At 38.5% G+C, this 20259-nt stretch overlaps 1 protein-coding gene and 1 pseudogene across 1 annotated transcript in view; one reads left to right on the forward strand and one right to left on the reverse strand.

Annotated features, from left to right (window-relative positions):
- LOC149144546 (uncharacterized) overlaps positions 1–15656 on the forward strand; it is a 246338-nt gene extending 230682 nt beyond the window's left edge. The window contains exons 5-7 of the mRNA XM_089448830.1: positions 14034–14817; positions 15014–15139; positions 15450–15656. Coding sequence (XP_089304956.1) covers positions 14034–14817; positions 15014–15139; positions 15450–15503 — 964 coding nt within the window. The 3' untranslated portion in view covers positions 15504–15656. The remainder of the gene's footprint in view (positions 1–14033; positions 14818–15013; positions 15140–15449) is intronic.
- On the reverse strand, positions 3666–5078 carry LOC149144547 (guanine nucleotide-binding protein-like NSN1 pseudogene; annotated as a pseudogene).
- Positions 15657–20259: the final 4603 nt, after the last annotated feature.

Raw genomic sequence — 20259 nt, forward strand, 5'->3', positions numbered from 1 at the left:
CCAATCCGATAGCTGCATCATTATTTTTTGTTCCTCGAACCACGCCTGGTTCACAGCCATCTATTGGTTCAATGCTAAAAAGAACTGAGAAAGAACGAGCTGACAAGTTGCTGGCAAAATTTCTCCTCTGGAGTGATATTCCTTTCAGCATTGTAAGGAATAATCCATTTTTCCAACCTACTGTTAATGCTATTGCCAGTGTTGGCCCGGGTTACAAAATCCCTTCTTATCCTGATTTCAGAAGCCGGATTCTTCAAAATGAAAAGCGTGACTGCACCCAAAGATTGGAGGATTTTAGGGCATCATGGGCACAAACAGGATGCACTGTTATGTCAGATGGTTGGACTGACCAAAAGGGGAGAACCCTTATAAACTTCTTGGTTAGTTGTCCCAAGGGGACTATGTTTATCAAATCTGTTGATGCATCTGCACAAATCAAAGATGCAAGAACTTTATGTGATTTGCTAGATTTGTTTATTTTGGAGGTGGGTGAACAAAATGTTGTCCAAGTCATAACGGACAATGCTGCAAATTATGTTGCTGCTGGCAGGATGCTTATGGACATGCATCCTACTTTATTTTGGACACCTTGTGCTGCACACTGTATTGATTTGATGTTGGAGGACATAGGGAAAATTCCCCTTGTCAAAGATATTGTTGATTCATCCAAAAGCATTACAAAATTTATATATAACCATACATCTGTGCTTAGCTTGATGAGAAGATTCACCAACAACAAAGAGTTGGTGCGCCCCGCCATTACACGGTTTTCCACCAGTTTCATATCTCTTCAATCCCTCTTGAATTCTATGTGGGATGTGAAGAGAATGTTTCTTTCAAAGGAGTGGCGTGCTTTGCCAGTGAGCCACAAACCAGATGGAGAGGCCGTATGCAGACTGGTTTCATACCAGGAAGACTTTTGGGCAGGAGTGCAGGAGGTGTGCGCCGTTACTGAACCTTTGGTAAAGGTTCTTCGGTTGGTTGATGGTGAGAGGCCCGCAATGGGCTATTTGTATGAAGCCATGGGCAGGGCCAAAGAAGCCATTCGGGCCTACTATGATGATAAGGGAGATGATGGGTTTCAGAAACAACTCCTTCTATGGGGAGTGATTGATGAGTGATGGAACAACACACTCCATCGTCCCATTCATGCTGCTGGGCTTTTCCTGAACCCTGCATTTTCTTATGGATGTGGGTTTGATTTTGATGCTGAGATCATGGATGGATTCTTATCCTGTGTCCAGAAGATGGTGCGATCTCCAGAACAACGTATAGAGATCTCTAAACAAATGGAGACATATAGGATGGCAGGTGGCACATTTGGCTTTGAGATGGCTATCAATGATAGGGTGATTAAAATGCCAGGTATTTTTTAGTTTATAACTTTGTTTCAAATTTCATTGTCTCTTCAAATTCCATTTTTTTTAAAATTTTATTTGTAATTTCGTTGTAGATGCATGGTGGAAAATGTATGGTGGCAGGGTACCCCTTCTGCAAAAGCTTGCCATTCGCATCCTCAGCCAAACATGTAGCTCCTCAGGATGTGAGCGCAACTGGAGTGTATTTGAAAAAATACACAACAAGAAGCGCAACAGGTTAACACTTAAATATTTAAAATATTGCAAATTTCCAAATAAATTTTTGAATTCATTAAACAATATTTTTTTTATAATTATTAATTATTATTTCATGATCTTTGTACAGGTTGGAGTCCCAGCGACTTAATGACATAGTCTACGTCTACTACAATCTTCGATTATGGGTGAGGCAACTTGAGAGGACACCTGATGTGGATGCCATCTCATTGGATGGGATTGACACCACTGCTGCATGGAGGGTTGAGGCCGAGAGGCCTCTCATGGAGTCTGCTGATGATTGGTTAGTGCAGGATGTAGTGGAGGGGGAGGAGGAGGAGCAGGTGGAGGAGGAGGAGGAGGAGGAACAAGAGGAGGAGGTGACACCGCCTGCCCGGGCTACCACTGCCACCAGTAGAGGACGTGGTCTACCTCCTATAGCTCCTACTTCTAGTTCTTCAGCTTCTAGAGCACATCAGCGTCCACTGCCATCCCCACCAACACGGGCACTAACATCTACATCTAGAGGGAAAGGGAAAGCTGTGGCATTTTCTCGCAAGAGGGGTAGAGGAAATCAATAGGATTAGACTTTCATTTTATTGTATGTGACATTATGACATGATGAGATACATTATCATATTTTTTGTTGATTACTGCCATCTCCACCAGCACGGGCACCAACATCTATATCTAGAGGGAAAGGGAAAGCTGTGGCATTTTCTCACAAGAGGGGCAGAGGAAATCAATAGGATAAGACTTTCATTTTATTGTATGTGACATTATGACATGATGAGATACATTATCATATTTTTTGTTGATATTTTGAGGCTGAGTTGGGACTCAGGAGTTAGGACTTACTATTCAGGACATGATTCAATGTTGTGTGTGATTTTGGCGCTAGGAATGATATTAAACATCTTATATATTAGTTTTTTTATCGTATTTATGTGTCAATGTATTTATTTTATGTTGTAGATGGTTTAGATATTAAAAAAATTGAAAAAAAATGAAAAAAAAAGAATATTTTTGTACCAAACGATTATTTCCCGATAATTTCCGATAATTTCCCGATAATTCCGATTTTTTCCGATTTTTTCCTCGCGCCGATATTATCCCGATAACGATTAATGCAACATTGCTACAAACGTCTTGGAATGCTTTTGTAGTAGGAATAATTAGTGGGAAAAATTCTCCCTCCTTTGAGGAGATGTGAAGCAACAAAACTTATAGCTTGTTGACTTCAATGTAAAAATACGCAAGAGGTATTTTGTAATAAGAATTTATTATATATAAAATTGTACAAGTGATGTTCAATGTTAAAATGAGGACCTGATTTATATACTTAAGCAGGTGCCCCTTTATGAATGGTCATGTCTTTTGGGGACACACCTCTTCACTAAACTAATCACTAATTAATCATTGTTTTGATGTAGTGTTATTATCTATATTTACATTATTTATATCTATTTTTGATTCATAACATTGCCCCTTTTTTCGAAAAAATTTGTCCTCAAAGCTTAATCACTAATAATTCCTTCAGTTGATCGCATCACTTCGACATGTGTAATTGTTGACAGTTTTCTTAAATTTGAACAATCGCCTTCACTTTGCTCACCTCATTTTTGATAAATGTGTCGGCCATTGGTACCTTAACAAGTATAATTCCTCGGTGCTATTATTTTGGCACAATTTTTTTTTAATAATAATAATAATAATAATAATAATTTTTTTTACTTGTTTTTATTTTTATTTTTATTTTATTTATTTATTTAAATAATTTAATTAATTAAATAGTTTTAATTAATTAATTAAATTATATTAACATAGTTTATAATATAACTATTATAAACTATATGATTTGAGAGCTATAACTATGTCACGACAGGCAGATCAACGTGAATATCTATATATATATATATATATATATATATATATATATGTATATATGTATATATATATACATATATACATATATATACATATATACATATATATATACATATATACATATATATATATCAAACCAAAACTCCAACGCAAGGTTTGATTGTTGACCACTCCTGTTGACCAAGATGCCTGTTGATTGATATGTTATGCCCCTTGGCGGCGAAGCATAGATAAATGGATTTTTGTCGATTGACAAACAGAATCCGGACGGACGGGAAAAGTTGAGACAACGTCGGGCGGGGTTTTAACGACGACAGGAAGACAACGATGCCGAGCAGACAGGCAGCAAATGACAACGACAAACGAGTGACTTGGGGGAGTAGTGTTTCCGAAAACGACGAAGTGGCCGCTCGGGCAGAGCATCGTGGGTAGCAGGAGGAGCCGAGTAGCAGTAGGATTATCAAGAACTTCGTCATCATCATCATCTTTATCTGACTCAGCTTCTGTCTGTGGAGCAGTAAATTGCATTTTATAGTCAACTGCAAAATCATAATCATTGTTCCCAGCTTCATTTGAAACTTTCACAAGAATTTTCCTAGCTTTTTTCCTCCGTTTTTTCTCTGACTTGGCTGCATGTGGATTGAAGATACCTTCTGCATCATACAACTTATCATTTTGATTGTGAGCCTTTTGAGATTTAGTTGCCACAATTTCACCTGTATCCATTCTCGTTGCATCAGGGGCATCATCAGCTTCTTCCATAGCATCTTCATCAGACTCTGCAAGTTGGGTATCCATATTAAGAGGACAATTAGCGGGCATTTCAAAGTGTGAAGTATCAATCATAGAATGTAAGTTGTCTATCATAACAAAATCCTCCCCATAAATCTCATTCACATCAAACTCTTTCCCCCAGGATGGCACAATCGCAGACTCCAGGTGTTCCCCCTCATTTTGTGTAGGTGGCAATGTATAATACGATATCTTTCCTTCATTCCAGTCATGTAGAACAATCTTGGCAGTTGATATGGTGTCTACTACACCACCTTTCTTTAGCTTCCCACAAATTGATGCGATCTTTTGCAAGAAGTCATCGAATGAACTGAAGCTAGGTAGCTTGTATAAGCACATCAACTTGTCAGATGGACACAACTTCAAAATCTCCTTAACAGAAGATACATGATCCTCCAATTTTTCAATCCTTTTGCAGTTGCAAAGAGCAATTGTTGCATTACTGTCACTAGGTTTAGCCATCACAACTCCAGGACAGTCTAATAGTTTGACATGCTTGTCTAAGTGATTTTCCTGCATCGCTCTTGTTAAGCCTAGGGTGGCCCCAACATTGACAACATGTGATCTTTTTATGCTATTTATAAGGCTACTTTTACCAACATTAGGAAGCCCCACAACACCAACGGTAATGGATGTCTTCAGCTCGTGACTTCTAGAATAATTTTTTAGCAACCTTATGAGTGTTTCAGCTCCAAGACAATCACTGGTCTGCAGTCTGGGAGTGTGCTTGGCAATTTTTGAAGTTGATTTCCATCCTAAATTTGACCTCTGCTCCTGGGTGTTGCACTTAAAGGCTATAGTTGTTGCTCTTTCAATTACAACCATAACCGAAATTTTGACATCATTGTTAGTGAAAGACAGAGGCATGGTGGGCCCTTTTTTAACTTCTGGCTTAGAAGAAGATAAAACCTTGACTGTTTTACTCCTAGCAAGATCCAAATCTTTGGTTTTGCTTTCCTTCTGGCTTAAACTTTTCCTTAGCTCCAAAGTATAAAATTTATCTTCCTTCTTCACTGAAGAAGGTATTTCTTTGTCCTTTGTTACTTCCTTCACAGATGGTTTTGGAAGGTTTTTTTCCTTCTTAGGTTCAGGGGACTCTCTAACCCCTTTTCCAATGGCTTTTGCCACATTAGACTCAGGTGAAATTACATGATTTCTTTTAATACTCTTTTCAGTTTTTTCAACAGTCTTCGGGCTAGCAAGCTCATCTTTATCACCATCTTGATTGATATCATTCTCATCCACATCAAGATCAACTTCATCTGGATCATTTTCATATTCATCATTCTCGTCCATATCAAGATCAACTTCATCTGGATCCTCATCTTGATCTTGTTTCGTTTCTTCACTGTTGCTATCATCTTCCTTATTATTGATTTCCCTTCAACATGCTTTAACTTCTGCTTATTATTTTTCTAAACGCTGAAATGCTTATCCAATTTTACTAAATTACTCAACGCATTCAGGACATAAACGTAATGGCATATTGTGTGGCGAACAATGTTCAAAGACTCGCATGATTATATTGTGCGGCATGGCTCTGATACCATTGAAGCAACAAAACTTATAGCTTGTTGACTTTAATGTAAAAATACACGAGGTATTTTGTAATAAGAATTTATTATATATAAAATTGTACAACTTATGTTCAATGTTACAATGAGGGCCTGCTTTATATACCTAAGCAGGCGTCCCTTTATGAACGGTCATGTCTTTTGGGGACACACCTCTTCACTAAACTAATCACTAATTAATCATTGTTTTGATGTAGTGTTATTATCTATATTTACATTATTTATATCTATTTTTGATTCATAACAGGATGTGGTTTGCTTGTACTCAAGAAGAAGCTCGTCTTGCCTTGATAAGAGGTAAGCAAGAATATGAAGAGAATACCACCTCAAATGCCTATTCTGCCCATTTCAAGAAGAAAGGAGGAAATAAGAAATTTAAAGGGTCAAAGAAAAATCATGGGAAGATTGACCTTTCTAAAATAGAATGTTATCATTGTCACAAAATGGGACACTACAAGAACTAATGTCCTGATAATCCTAAGAACAAGAAGAGAGAAAGAGACCAAGCTACAGTTGCCACTGATGATAATCCTCCAAAGAAGACCAAAACTGAGGATTTTGAAGTCAAAGACTTATTCTATTAAGTGTTAAGGGATGCTATCCCTTGTATATCCTTTATTTATAGTATAAGTCATTGTTTTTAGGTTTTGTATATCTAACATGCTTTAATAGAAAATTCTTGAGTTGTTTCAATAAATTGAAGAAATCCCTTACAATGTCTAGATCAATGCAAAATCAAGAGGGGGATTCTATTTTTCTCAAAAGATAAGTATTCCTTATTTCTTTCATTACCTTGTTGATTCCCTCTCTATATATTTTACTTTCGTTGCTTGATTATAATCGTTTCCTTGTGTTTTCTTTAAAAGAAAGTTTATAGGAGTATTCTGAAAGAAAGGATTGTGGCCAGATTTAGAGGGAGCCTCTAAAAGGAAGACTTGAATCTTGTAAGAAGTCTTGTTGCAGAGGGAGCCTTTCAAGAGGGAGCCCTTTAAGGTTTATAGAATGAACAACTCAAGGTATGTTTAAAAGTTATAAGATTTGTAGCAGGGCTTCATCATAAAGGAAGGTATGATCATTTTAAATTTATTTATGTTGATGCCTTTCTCATATCTAGGGTTTATGACGAAACCCTAACAAAGGTTGTTGTAAGAGCTTAGGGCATGAAAGTGAAACCCTAGGTGTAAATGTTTCCGCTATGATTGAAACCCTAACAAGGTTTGGATTTTGGATATCTATAATTTAATTCCTTATTGAAGTATTAATAACCCTAAATTTTCTCTTTGTGATGACATGATAACCCTAGATTGATAATTTTTTTTGCATGCTCTTGTACATATATATTGGGCTTTGTTGATAAGATTTATAGGTGCGTAGTTTTCAAGATGTAAGCCTACCTTGTGTTTGATGATGACTTTAGGATGATGTTGAGCATGATGGAAAGAGGACGCTATAAGAACCCTGATAACATTGAAGTTTACATTGATGATTGCAAGCTGACTTTCTAGAAGGTTGAAGTTCTCTGATGATGTGATGATGCAAAAAGAAGAATTTGTATGGCTAGAAGAATAAAATAACTGATGTTGGACATAACTCCCTAGTTGAGAGGGAGCTTGGAAATATTTCCTTTGTGAGGAAATGTGTATATCCTTCCTGGTTGAGAGGGATGACATAGTTCTGTATTTCATGTGTCATGCACTAGGCCAGGACTAACAATCGTGCGTCTAATGAAGGCCATGAGGAGAGAATGGTGGTAGGATTGGTATCTTGGCAGTTAGCCTATATGATACATAGAATCCTATGAGGGAGGATATCTTGGCCTAGATGGTACCTGTTACCACTCAAACCAGTAGGGGACCTATGAGGGGTTCCTATTAGGTTAAGCACAATGGTGGAGGGTTAACCCACTGTCACCACAACTAAGTCTCCCTGCTCTTTACGGACTTTCACCGATGGGAGGAGTCCCAATAGTATAGGGATCACTTGTAAAGTATATGTCAATGGATAGGTGAAAAGTGACCCTAGAAACCCTTTCCCAAGGATGGAGGGAAGAATGGAACTTTCTTGCTCTTTAAGCAAGGGACTTGGTCCGCAAGGGACTTGTAAGGGGTGAGGATAGGAGGGTTGAGGGGGAAGGAATAGGCTTATAGGCGAGGTTCTCAATCCCTATAATCCTTGGGAAACTTGGATTCCCAAATGTTCCTTGACAAATAATCTTTATTGGGAAGTGGGACCACATGGGGCCAAGTGGACCCAGTCCAGGTTCGGGGATGGAATGTAGCAACCAATGATGTTCCTTCCTGGACAAGATGAAAGGAAAGGACCAAACACAAACATTTACTTCAAAAGGTTGAAATGATCTTGTTGAGGTCTACCCTTGGGGGTGCCTAGGCAAAATTCGATCCTAGAGCTAGGGCTTGGGATTCCAGGAGATTCCATCGTTAGAATTGCCTCAAATTTGGAGAGGGAGGTGACCCACTAGCGTAGTAGCCTGTAGGAGATCGAAGTTTTTCCTTGGGTCAATTCTCGGGAAATTGATGCCTTGGATGACCTAATGGGGTTAGAATTGGGGAAAAAAGGGAAAATGGTAAAAAGAGGGTTAAAATGATCACCCCTTTTAAGGGATCAATGCCTAATTCACTTGGGGATATGGAGTCAAGGATGGTAATGAGTAAGAACTTGGTTTCTTGATCAAGGAGGCCTAGAAAGTCAAGTTCATCCAATGTTGAGAGAAAGAAAAGAAAAGTGACCTTCAAGCATTTATACTTCAAAGAAAACGATGCAAGATTATTGAGACAAAATAATCTCTAGGACATTTCATTTGTATAACATTGGCCCATACATTAAATTAACTAAAACATGCTCAATTCCACATTTCGATTATGCAGCAACTAGCCCTAATGCAGTATGCAACAACAAGAATATTAACATCAAAATTTACTTACAATGTTATAGAGTATATCCAGCCAGCATTTTGTTGACAAGACAAAGCTCCAAGACAAGATAAATAGCTCAAATCCATACGTCAAAATTCATCCATGTCCAAAAATATCCTCCAAGGAAAAAATGTGAAGTTCTCTATGATTAGAGAGATCTCAAGTCAAGTGATGATCCAAATGAATGTATCTAACATCAATATATAACCTCTAAGGAGTTCGAATTAGCCTATGGGCCTACATTAGCCCCTAATGATAAAATAATGTGCAAATAAAACCCCTATTGGTGACAAGCCCACCAAACTAGCTCACAAGTGTAAAAATAAGCCTCACAAGGGGCCAAATAATAATATGTACATGTCGTAGGGCCCTCCAAAGGCATAATAATATCCAAAAGTGCCATATTGAGGAATAAATTCCTCGGAATATGATGGACAAGGGGGTGGCCCCTTGTTCTCCAAGTAGTAGACCTGTGGTGCTCCCAGTGGGTATGAGGGCACATAGATGATCCCATGGGTTTCCATATGAATCGGATATCCTCTGCAAGGGTCCAAGTGGTGGAATGAATGCTACCATGACATCGTACAAGTCCTGGGACACCTGTCAAGAGTGTGAGGCTCCTGTGGGGGCCTGCTGGGCATAATGTACCAAGCATATCACCATCATCCCAAAAGTGGATCGCTAGTAATCTCTGAGCATCTATGAAGATCCGTGGAGTGTTGTCTGCTGCTGTGGAGGCCAATGGCTCTCTATGCACACCCTACATGTGCCAATGTAGACCTTTGGGGTTAGGATCCCATATAGGGAGACCAAACCCAAATGGAAACCACTTATAATCCTGCATAAGATCCAATGCATCCCCTAGGCTTCCAGTACAACCAATCATTAAAATAATCAGGTAAAAGAGCTTACAAATCATGGATAACAACGAGGGTACTTCATAATGGCATGCCCTTCCATAGTGGGCTTTGGCATGTGCTAGTGTCTCTAGGCTCCAAAGGGGGTTAGCCAAGTACCTTATTAGGTAGTTTCAACCCTTAAAGGGGATAACATGTTCAAGGTACATCCCTCTAATGGGGTTGGAAAGTGACAAATAAGTGAGGTGGAATAGGGAATGAGAGGGGCAGTCCTGGGCCACATAGTGGGGCATAGGGGTAGTTAGATAAGGGGAAGCCCACACCTGGGAATGTAATGTATAGGAGGGAGCAATTGTGGTACATGAGGTGCCTCGACCTTGATTTTTCCACCCTTCTTTATATAGCTTTTGCCTTTTTATGAATTTTCTTTAATTAACTGCTCGGGGCTCAAAGGACAAGAGCATAATGTGTAAGATATAGCAGTGATTACCCCCTTTTAGGTGGGGCGGTTCATTGCCCTCCAGGGGTTGGGACGATCAAGGGTTCCTGAATGATAGAGGAGGCTCATCTAGGGCCTATGGAACTAGGGTGATGGCCGTGGATTGGGGTAGAGCTCATGCAATGGCTTTTTCCCATGTGCTGATTATTTTTGCCCCGACCATCTTTTGTATTTTGTGGTAAAATTTCCTGTTAAATGTGGCCAATTATGCTTTTCACTTTTCCTTTTAATTGCTTCAACCTCTAGGGCATCATTCTAGGCCTAACCCAAGGTGGGGGCAAGGGGGTAGGGAGGCTAGCCCTATGTGGACCGAGGTGGGAGAAAAGATGAATGGAGGTATAGTGAGTGGAAAGGGAGTAAGATGTGCGGGGAAAGGTGCAGGACCACACACTCAAAGTTGGGGTTTCCCACGTAGTACCACCCTAGAACCAAATGGTCAATAAAGGAGATCCAAAGGGACTAAGATCCAAGAGTAACAACCAAAAGAGATCAAGGGGACAAGAGCACAAACTAAACACACTCTTTCTGCCAAATCCCCCCATCAATCCATAACCAGAAGTATCCATGATAAGTAAACCCAATACTCAATTACCAAATGACAAGACATACCTTTAGATTCGGGAGGCCCACCTTCAAACATACGATCAATGCAAGTGGGCGAGGGACCACATGGCTGGCTTAAGTGGTAGAGAAATGGCACAATGAGCTAGTAGGAGGCATTAAGGGGTTGCCGGCTAAGGCTAATCATGGAGAAAAATTTCTCCTGGGGATATCACCCACAAAGTGGTGGGTAACAAGTACCTAGAACCCAGTCAACGATGGTGCCTTCGCCTAGATGATATCTATATCCCTATAAGGGAGGACATTTTGGTGTAGATACCTAGATCTCTGTGAGGGAAGCTATGTTGGTCTAGATGATTTGGAGATCCCTGTTTAGGGTGGATATCTTGATCGTGATGATGTCTAGACCCCTGAGAGGGTTGGTGTCTTGGTCTAGTTGGTATTGAGATCTTAGTTAAAGTGGATTGGCCTAGATGACACCTTAGTCCCTGTTGGGAGGGTACCTTGGCAGGTAGCCTAGATGGTACCTAGATTCCTTGTTTGTGTTGGTATCGTGGCCTAGATGACACCGGGATCCATGATAAGTAGGTGTATTGAATGACACCGGGGCCCTTGATGAGTGAGTGTTTTGCTAATTAATGCGTGGATCCCTGATGATGAGTTAGTGTTTTGACACTTGGATTCTTGAATTAGTGTTATAGCAACACTTGAATCCTTGAATTAGTGTCATGGCAGGTAGCCTAGATGACACTTGGATCTTTGATGAGTTGAATTGATACTTTGGCAGTTTTGGCCTAGATTTATATATTTTGTACTCTTCTTGGAACATTTCAACTTGAGGTTATCTTTGTACTGGTTGAACAATTATGAATACCTCCCTAGTTAAGAGGGAGTGTTGAAAATGTAACTAGTGTCGGTCTTCATTATTGTTGTTTGGATCATGACATGATGTAATTCTTATGTATTTGTAAAAGAGAAAGAAAAGAATTTATTATAAAGATTAAAGAAAAAAATTATTTTTATAAGCATGGGTTTCATGCTCTCAATGTATTTTTGTTTATAGGTCAACTCACCCATTGAGTCTAGGATTGAGTCACGAATCATAGCCCTTGTCATCATGTAATATACCCTTCTTGGGCTTTTTGTGTCAAGAGAGATTTGTATCTGTCTCAAAAAATGTAAGTTTACCCTCCTCCACCAAGTCGGCCTTGTCATCCATCAAGTCGGCCTCATTGAAGGGATTCTACCACCCTTGAAGACTACATATAAGCAGCATCTTCGACCTAGTTTGGCATCAATCAAGCAAGAAATTTGATCTGCAATTCTAAGAAGTGAAGTGTAAAGGGCTTTAAGAATGAAGAATAACCCTAGCGAAGAAAGGAGGAACCCTAGCAAAGGAAAGAAGGCTGTTTTCTCTTGTTTCTAGTTGACATGTGCGAAGTTTCTGAGTTGCAGAAGGGCCGAAAGTTGCAGGTTTGCAGTAGAGGCTGAAAATTTTGTTGCAGGAAGCCGAGATCTAAAGTTTGACGAGTTTGAAGGAGGTTGACTTGGATTGAATTTGTTGGATTAAGCTCACTTGAAAGAACTTGTCTTGAAAGGCTGACTTGGTGGATGAGAGGAGTATCTGTTGTTATCTAAGGGTCTTGGTTGTCTCATTTGATTTGGTTCTTGAAGAGGAGAAGAACATTTTGTTGGGTTTTCCTCTGAGAGAGGGGTTTTGCCTTGGCTGAGAGCCTATGTTCTGTGCCCTTCATTGTTTTGATCTTCATGTTTTGGTTTTGATAGTTGCTTGATGATAAGAAGATAAAAGAAGACATAAAATAAGTTAATAAGAACTCAAGTACCTCACAAGTAATTATCAAGATAAGAAAATCTTTCTGCCTTTTTAATTTTCTAACATGAAGTAAAGTTTCTAAGGAGAGAGGGCTTGCGGGAATGCTGTAAGAGATCAAGCTGAGTAGTGTCGTTTTGAGACGTAGTCAGAGAATCCTCTATGAAAAAATCCATACTTCTTTTCAATCTACGAAAACAGTGCACAAAATGAGTTTCATACTTCATAGCTTTAGGGAACTACAATGGCAACCTGTTATTCTAATCTTGTCTTCAACACTGGAGATTAGATATTCAAAGAACTGAATAGGAAAACATCGGAACAGAACTTGAGCAGAGATTCCACAATTCCATAGATGAAAATCTACCATTCTAATTTCAAGTAAAGAAATCTATTGTAACGGATAGAAATACAGTTAATCTCTTTCTAATCCTAGAGCCAGCGTCTATCACACAGAGGAAATCTGTCTTGCCACCGAAACAGTGAAAATACCTTTTTGTCTATCTGCTGTGAAAAGATATTGCAAATCCAGCTACTGTTTTACTGTTAAATGATTTCAAAACATTTACTGCAATGAAAGTGCAGATGTGGGTACTGTGGCACAGAGAAATGGGATTGATCCAGCTGCAGAAGAGAAAACAAAAATAAATTGGTTCAAGATGTCTTTCATGAAGAGAAAATTGCATAGCAGCTGTGAAATTGAGGAGAATGAGGTTTACAGAGGAAACAAAACATAGACTTTGAAAAATTGAATTGACCAGTTCTGTTGTGCTAACTGAAGATGGAGATCTGTTGTAACTTGTGAGTGTTTGTTTGGTTGCAGCTGATTCTTGCTCTCATTTGAGTTAATATGAATCTTAATCTATTACTTATGATGGATTCTCTGAAATCGACTTTATAGCTGTTTGGGACCTTTACAAAGATATTCATCAGACCCTCCCTTAGCTTATCTGCTTCAGAGGGATTAATGTAGTGGCAGTGGCATCTATGTACATTGTACAAGTCATACAACCGGTGTTAATTTTGTGGTAGTTGGAGGCTGCTGCCATTGATGCCCACACAAAACTGCTTTCTTGCAAATTGCCCAACCTATTGGGTCACATCATGTGTTAAGATACTAACATTAATTTGAGGGACAGCTTAGGAGGAGGAACCATCAATGTAATCTTTGACCTGCTGTATAAACTTTTTTTTGTTCTCGTTGCAATTCTCTTTTCTTTCCTCTGCTCTTAATTACTTCAATTTTTTTAAGTGATGTTCTAAGTGAATTTTTGTACAATACAAGAGAATGCTTATTTCCTTCAGACAAAAGGGAGATGTTTTTTATCCACAGTCAAAATTCTTTCTTTAGATAAAGATGGATTGGCAGTGTAAGATACTCTCATGCAGAGCAAATTCCATGAATAGCAGGAAGGAAGATAAGATAGCATGTGAAGAATTTGAATTTTAATAATAGTACATTTTTTGTTTCCACTATGTATAGAAAAAATTCTTATGCCTTGTTTTTAAATTTTGCACTGTGCAGTCTTTGCAATGTGAAGACCACAAGCAGGGAAACTTTGTCACTACATTCAGAGGGAAAGAAACATAGATCAAAAGCCAGAGCATTTCAGGCTAGCAGTATATCGAATCAAAATATTGAGCCATCTTCAAATGGAAACATTTCTCTTGGTAATCAGGGAAGTATCCTTCACTTGAAGGAACAACCAAATGCAGTGCACGGGCAGAGTGAGGAGAAGCATACAGTGGTTAAACATGAGGAAGATGAGCTTCTGGGTTCTACTGATGACAAGCAAGATACCTCACCTGATTCAAGAAAGGGCCCAAATATTGACGAAGAGAAATGTTCCAAGAAGAGGAAGAGGACAGGAGATAAATCCAAGTCATTTGATTCTATGAATGTAGAAAATAAGCAAGATGAAACAGGGCAACAAGAGCTTCACTCATGTGGCAGTGATCAAACTATGCATTTATCAGCTGCTAAAGAAGGAAAGGGTTATAAGTTTAAAAAAATGGATAAAAGTGATCCTATGGGTAAAAGTACCAATGAGTTTGATCACATGAGGAAAATTGGTGAAAATGGGAATGGCTTGGTAATGGAAGGTTTATTACTAATGAATGATGTCAAGCAAAATAAAGAGAAACCAAAAAAGAGAACCAAGCAGACTGATGAGCTTTCTAACAATGAATATTGTGAGATTCAGACAAGAGATCAGTGTGATGCAGTTAAGGATACACCTGGAAGTGATAAAAGAAGTTCTAAATTGCCGGTAAAATGGAAAAAAATCATTAAATCAGTCTTAAAAGAAGTAAGTGTTGATAGATTTAAATTATATGTTCTATTTTTTGTACTTGAACTACTATTTTCTTTTTCTTCATGGATTTCCAGTTTCTATGTAAAGAAGCATGTTGTGTTCTTTTCTGTTTTTTCTAATATTCAAATTTCATGAGCAAACAGTATCTATTCTATGGGTTTTTTTTATCAAATTTCCAATGCTAATGCAGAGTCCTGAAGGAAATTTAAGAATGAAGAAACTGCAAAAGACAGTCATTCCTCTTGCCATGAAGGCCCTTGAGACAGCTGGTGTGGCTGCAGATGAAAGAAATGTAAAGGATGAGATCATGCGCAAGGTAACTTTTGTACATCCTGTTATTCTTTCCAAGGCTCTGGCTGGATTTGAGCTATGCTTTGGTCCTTACCAAGATTTTCTCAACAGTCTGCAGTTTTCTTGTCACTTTTGTTTATATTTCATTAGTGTGCTACTTTAAGTAATGGAAAATATCAAGAGAGAGATGTAAAAGCACTGGCCTGTTTTGGAATGGTACCAGTGGCTCATATGCTGCACTTGTTTATATTGGTCTGAGCATCTTCTATATTTGGAGGCTGAATTAAAGTGTAATATATTGAATAATATTTCACTTATGCTGGCCAATGTTACAGGTTTTGTCCAGTTCTAGGTTTGTGGTGGAGAACAAGACTGTGTACCTGGCATAGGTGACACATGCAAAATAAAATGTTCACTGTTTCTCTGCAATCAAAGTTACTTTTCGTGGTCAATTTTTGTGATTTCTAAAAATGGAGTTGACCTACCAGCATTTTGCCAACTTTCTCATCCTTGGGCATCCATCTCCTACAAGCTTAGGTGGATGGTAAATTTATTTTATCAGGCACTATTTGTTACTAAACATATAGGTCATTTGGAAATCTACATTTAAGTGGATTTCCTCAGGCTGAATTTTTTTGACGGAAAATAATAATTTATGTAATGCACATACAAACTTCGAGAATGCATCAAGGCATATATTCATGAAATTTTCGAGCTTTATTGGTTGAAGGATAACGCATCATAATATGGCACACTTTTTTCTCTGTGAAAATGTGAATGTCATTTGAAATTGAATTCCATGCTGGGTCTCATTTGCTGCTTCAAGTTCATTTTCAAGCTAGCTTAGCAGCTGTTTCAAAGCATGCTGTTGAATGCATGTATTGATTGCATTTTAGATTTTGTCATTATCATTCATCTGCACATGATGATGCTGCAATTCGAACAGAACTAGTAGTTATGATAAACTTGATGGAAAAATGGTTTGGTTTGGATTAAACCGTTTGTATATGATCTTTAGTGAGCTATATAATTACACATATGGTTCATATTTGCGTTTATCTTGCAGGCTGTCAAAGTATGTGATGAAATTCTGTTAATTAGGTTTTATTTATGATTTGCAGACTTTCCTATTTCCAGCTTTTGTCTATGTTCATTATTGGCATATATAAAGCTTACAAATTGTCTTGAAATTTGCATTCATGTGTGGCTTTAATTTTCCTGCTTTTAACATAGTTTCACTGGCACAACACTTCACAAACAATACCTGAACCACGTTAGCTTTGTTTCAAGTACCCCAAGGTAAAAGCTCATAATGAAAAGCCCAAAACAATATTTGTTTGAGAAAACATGTGATCTCACCACTATATTTTTGAATTCAATGTCAGATAATAATAATGGTAAATCAGAGATTTCAGATTAGACATAGGAATTAATAAAGTCATGTTGACTTTAGGCTATATTACACTTCTATGTTTTATTTGACTTTACCTTGTTTTTCAATCTATCCCACATTCATAAAATGGATTGAGTCAATTAGTGTATAAAGTTTTATCTTTCTCATTTATGCAAGCATGATGGGGGACTCTTTGGAGTTATCTTGATTATTTTTGTGTTTAATATTTGTGATATGGTATCAGAGCTCTATCAGAGCCGCAGGATATGTGAGAGCATGAAGAACTAGGGACTGTTTTGGAAAAGACAGATCAAGGGATCACTAGTGAAGCACATTGAAGAGCCAAAATGGATTTGCCAAAACCAGGTATTGATTTCATTTCTGATAGAAGCAATTTTGTTTAGGAGCCTTGCATATCATGGTCCCCAAAAAAGGGTTTGAAGGATAACACTGTATGGAATCCATACAGTTGTCAAAGCTTGGCGGTCAAACAGAGAATCAACCTACATCTGAGGCTGTACAAGCACCAATATGTTTCATACAGCCACCAAGAAGTTTCTCTGGCACCATACATCTTACACTTCTATGTTTTATTTGACTTTACCTTGTTTTTCAATCTATCCCACATTCATAAAATGGATTGAGTCAATTAGTGTATAAAGTTTTATCTTTCTCATTTATGCAAGCATGATGGGGGACTCTTTGGAGTTATCTTGATTATTTTTGTGTTTAATATTTGTGATATGGTATCAGAGCTCTATCAGAGCCGCAGGATATGTGAGAGCATGAAGAACTAGGGACTGTTTTGGAAAAGACAGATCAAGGGATCACTAGTGAAGCACATTGAAGAGCCAAAATGGATTTGCCAAAACCAGGTATTGATTTCATTTCTGATAGAAGCAATTTTGTTTAGGAGCCTTGCATATCATGGTCCCCAAAAAAGGGTTTGAAGGATAACACTGTATGGAATCCATACAGTTGTCAAAGCTTGGCGGTCAAACAGAGAATCAACCTACATCTGAGGCTGTACAAGCACCAATATGTTTCATACAGCCACCAAAAGGGGTACTCTGGCACCATACATCTTCCACCATGCGTTTACAACAAAATTACAAATAAAATTTTAAATAAACATAAGAAAAAAATGGAATTTGAAGAGACAATGAAATTTGAAACAAAGTTACAAAGTACAAACTAAAAAATACCTGGCATTTTAATCGTCCTATCAATGATAGCCATCTCAAAGCCAAATGTGCCACCTGCCATCTTATATGTCTCAATTTGTTTTGAGATCTCTATACGTTGTTCTGGAGATCGCACCATCTTCTGGACACAGGATAAGAATCCATCCATGATCTCAGCATCAAAATCAAACCCGCATGCATAAGAAAATGCAGGGTTCAGGAAAAGCCCAGCAGCATGAATGGGACGATGGAGTGTGTTGTTCCATCGCTCATCAATCACTTCCCATAGAAGGAGTTGTTTCTGAAACCCATCATTTCCCTTATCATCATAGTAGGACCGAATGGCTTCTTTGGCCCTGTCCATGGCTTCATACAAATAGCCCATTGCGGGCTTCTCACCATCAACCAACCGAAGAACCTTTACCAAAGGTTCAGTAACGGCGCACACCTCCTGCACTCCCGCCCAGAAGTCTTCCTGGTATGAAACTAGTCTGCATACGGCCTCTCCTTCTGGTTTGCGGCTCATTGACGAAGCACACCACTCCTCTGAAAGAAACATTCTCTTCAAATCCCACATAGAATTCAAAAGGGATTGAAGAGATATGAAACTCGTCGCAAACCGTGTAATGGCGGGGTGCACCAACTCTTTGTTGTTGGTGCATCTTCTCATCAAGCTAAGCACAGATGTATGATTGTAAATAAATTTTGTGATGCTTTTTGATGAGTCAACAATATCTTTGACAAAGGGAATTTTCCCTATGTCCTCTAACATCAAATCAATACAATGGGCAACACAAGGTGTCCAAAATAAAGTAGGATACCTGTCCATAAGCATTCTACCAGCAGCAACATAATTTGCAGCATTGTCCGTTATGACTTGGACAACATTTTCTGCACCCACCTCCAAAATAAACACATCCAGCAAATCACATAAAGTTCTTGCATCTTTGATTTGATGAGTTGCATCAATAGATTTGATAAACATAGTCCCCTTGGGACAACTAACCAAGAAGTTTATAAGGGTTCCCCTTTTGGTCAGTCCAACCATCTGACATAACAGTGCATCCTGTTTGTGCCCATGATGCCCTAAAATCCTCCAATCTTTGGGTGTAGTCACGCTTTTCATCTTGAAGAATCCGGCCTCTGAAATCATGATAAGAAGGGATTTTGTACCCCGGGCCAACACTGGCAATAGCATCAACAGCAGGTTGGAAAAATGGATTATTCCTTACAATGCTGAAAGGAATATCACTCCAGAGGAGAAATTTTGCCATCAACCTATCAGCTTGTTCTTTTTCAGTTCTTTTTAGCATTGAACCGATAGTTGGTTGTGAACCAGGTGTGGTTCGAGGAACAAAAAATGATGATGCAGCGACCGGATTGACTGACACTGCAGTAGAACCAGTGCCACTTGGCCCACTTCCTTCAGCTGACCTTTTTAGTTGCCTTTTGAGTTCTTCTTTGGCCTCTCTAGTGTGCTCTAATTCTCCCAATGCTCTCATGGCTCTTTGGATAAGTTCAGGATTTGTATTTATACAGGGCCCCACATCATGTCCAGGGATTTGTGCAAGGTGGTACTTCAACCTGTACACCCCCCCGCGTATCTCCTTTCCACACAACTTGCAATTCAAGTTTTGTCTATCATTCGGAGCTTTAGGTTCACCATATTCCCAGAAAGGATCCAATTTCCTTGGCATGTTTGTTTTTGAATTTTGAATTTGCAAACCTATGGAAAAATAAGGATTAGGAAATAGGAATTTAGGATTACAAATTACAATTTAGCATTTACAAAATTACAAGTTACAAATTTCCAAAATCCCAATTTCCAAACCCAAGTTACCCAACCAAATGGCAAATGCCAAAAAACAATGAAAAAACATAAACAATGTTTAAAAAAAATGAAAAAAAAAAAAAAAAATTGGTTCCCATAGTCATACCAAGTTACCCATCCCAAATCAATGAAAAATTACAAAAAATTCTTTAAAAACAATGAAAACAAAAGGAAAATGGTGCCCATATGAAGTTTCCCAACCAAAAACAATGAAAAACAAAGTTTTTAAACAAGGAAAACAAAAAAAAATTAATCTACATACCGTTTTTATGGACAAATTGGTGATCTCCTCTTGAAATTCTCCTACAAGCACTTGGATTCGCTCCCAAAGTGGACCCAAACCCTTCAGCTCTTCTCCTCAACGCTTCTCCTCCTCCTCCGCGCGGCGACAGTCAGAAATGACAAAAAAAAATCGAATTTCATAGTTATAACCCGCTGCCCGCGCCCTCGGCGCTTTTTTCCAATTAAATCGCGCTTTTTTCGAAAAAAGCGCGCTTTTTTCGGAAAAAAGCGGTATAAAAAAAATCCGGCGCTTTTTACCTATAAAACGCGGGTTTTAATCGGCCAAGGTAAAAACGCGCGCTTTTTTGAAAAAAGCGCGATTAAATCGCGCTTTTAACAACACTGCTATGGATGTTAGTGCATCAATGTAGGCACATTTACTCAAATTTGAAGGATATCAAAGAAGAGTTGTTGGCCATTTGTCAGAAGATGTTGAGGAAATGGTCATATTGTGC

The sequence above is a fragment of the Pinus tabuliformis genome, chromosome X, assembly GCF_031772625.1.
Source record: "Pinus tabuliformis cultivar Carrire ecotype Pingquan chromosome X, CPIR1, whole genome shotgun sequence".
Classification (NCBI taxonomy): domain Eukaryota; kingdom Viridiplantae; phylum Streptophyta; class Pinopsida; order Pinales; family Pinaceae; genus Pinus; species Pinus tabuliformis.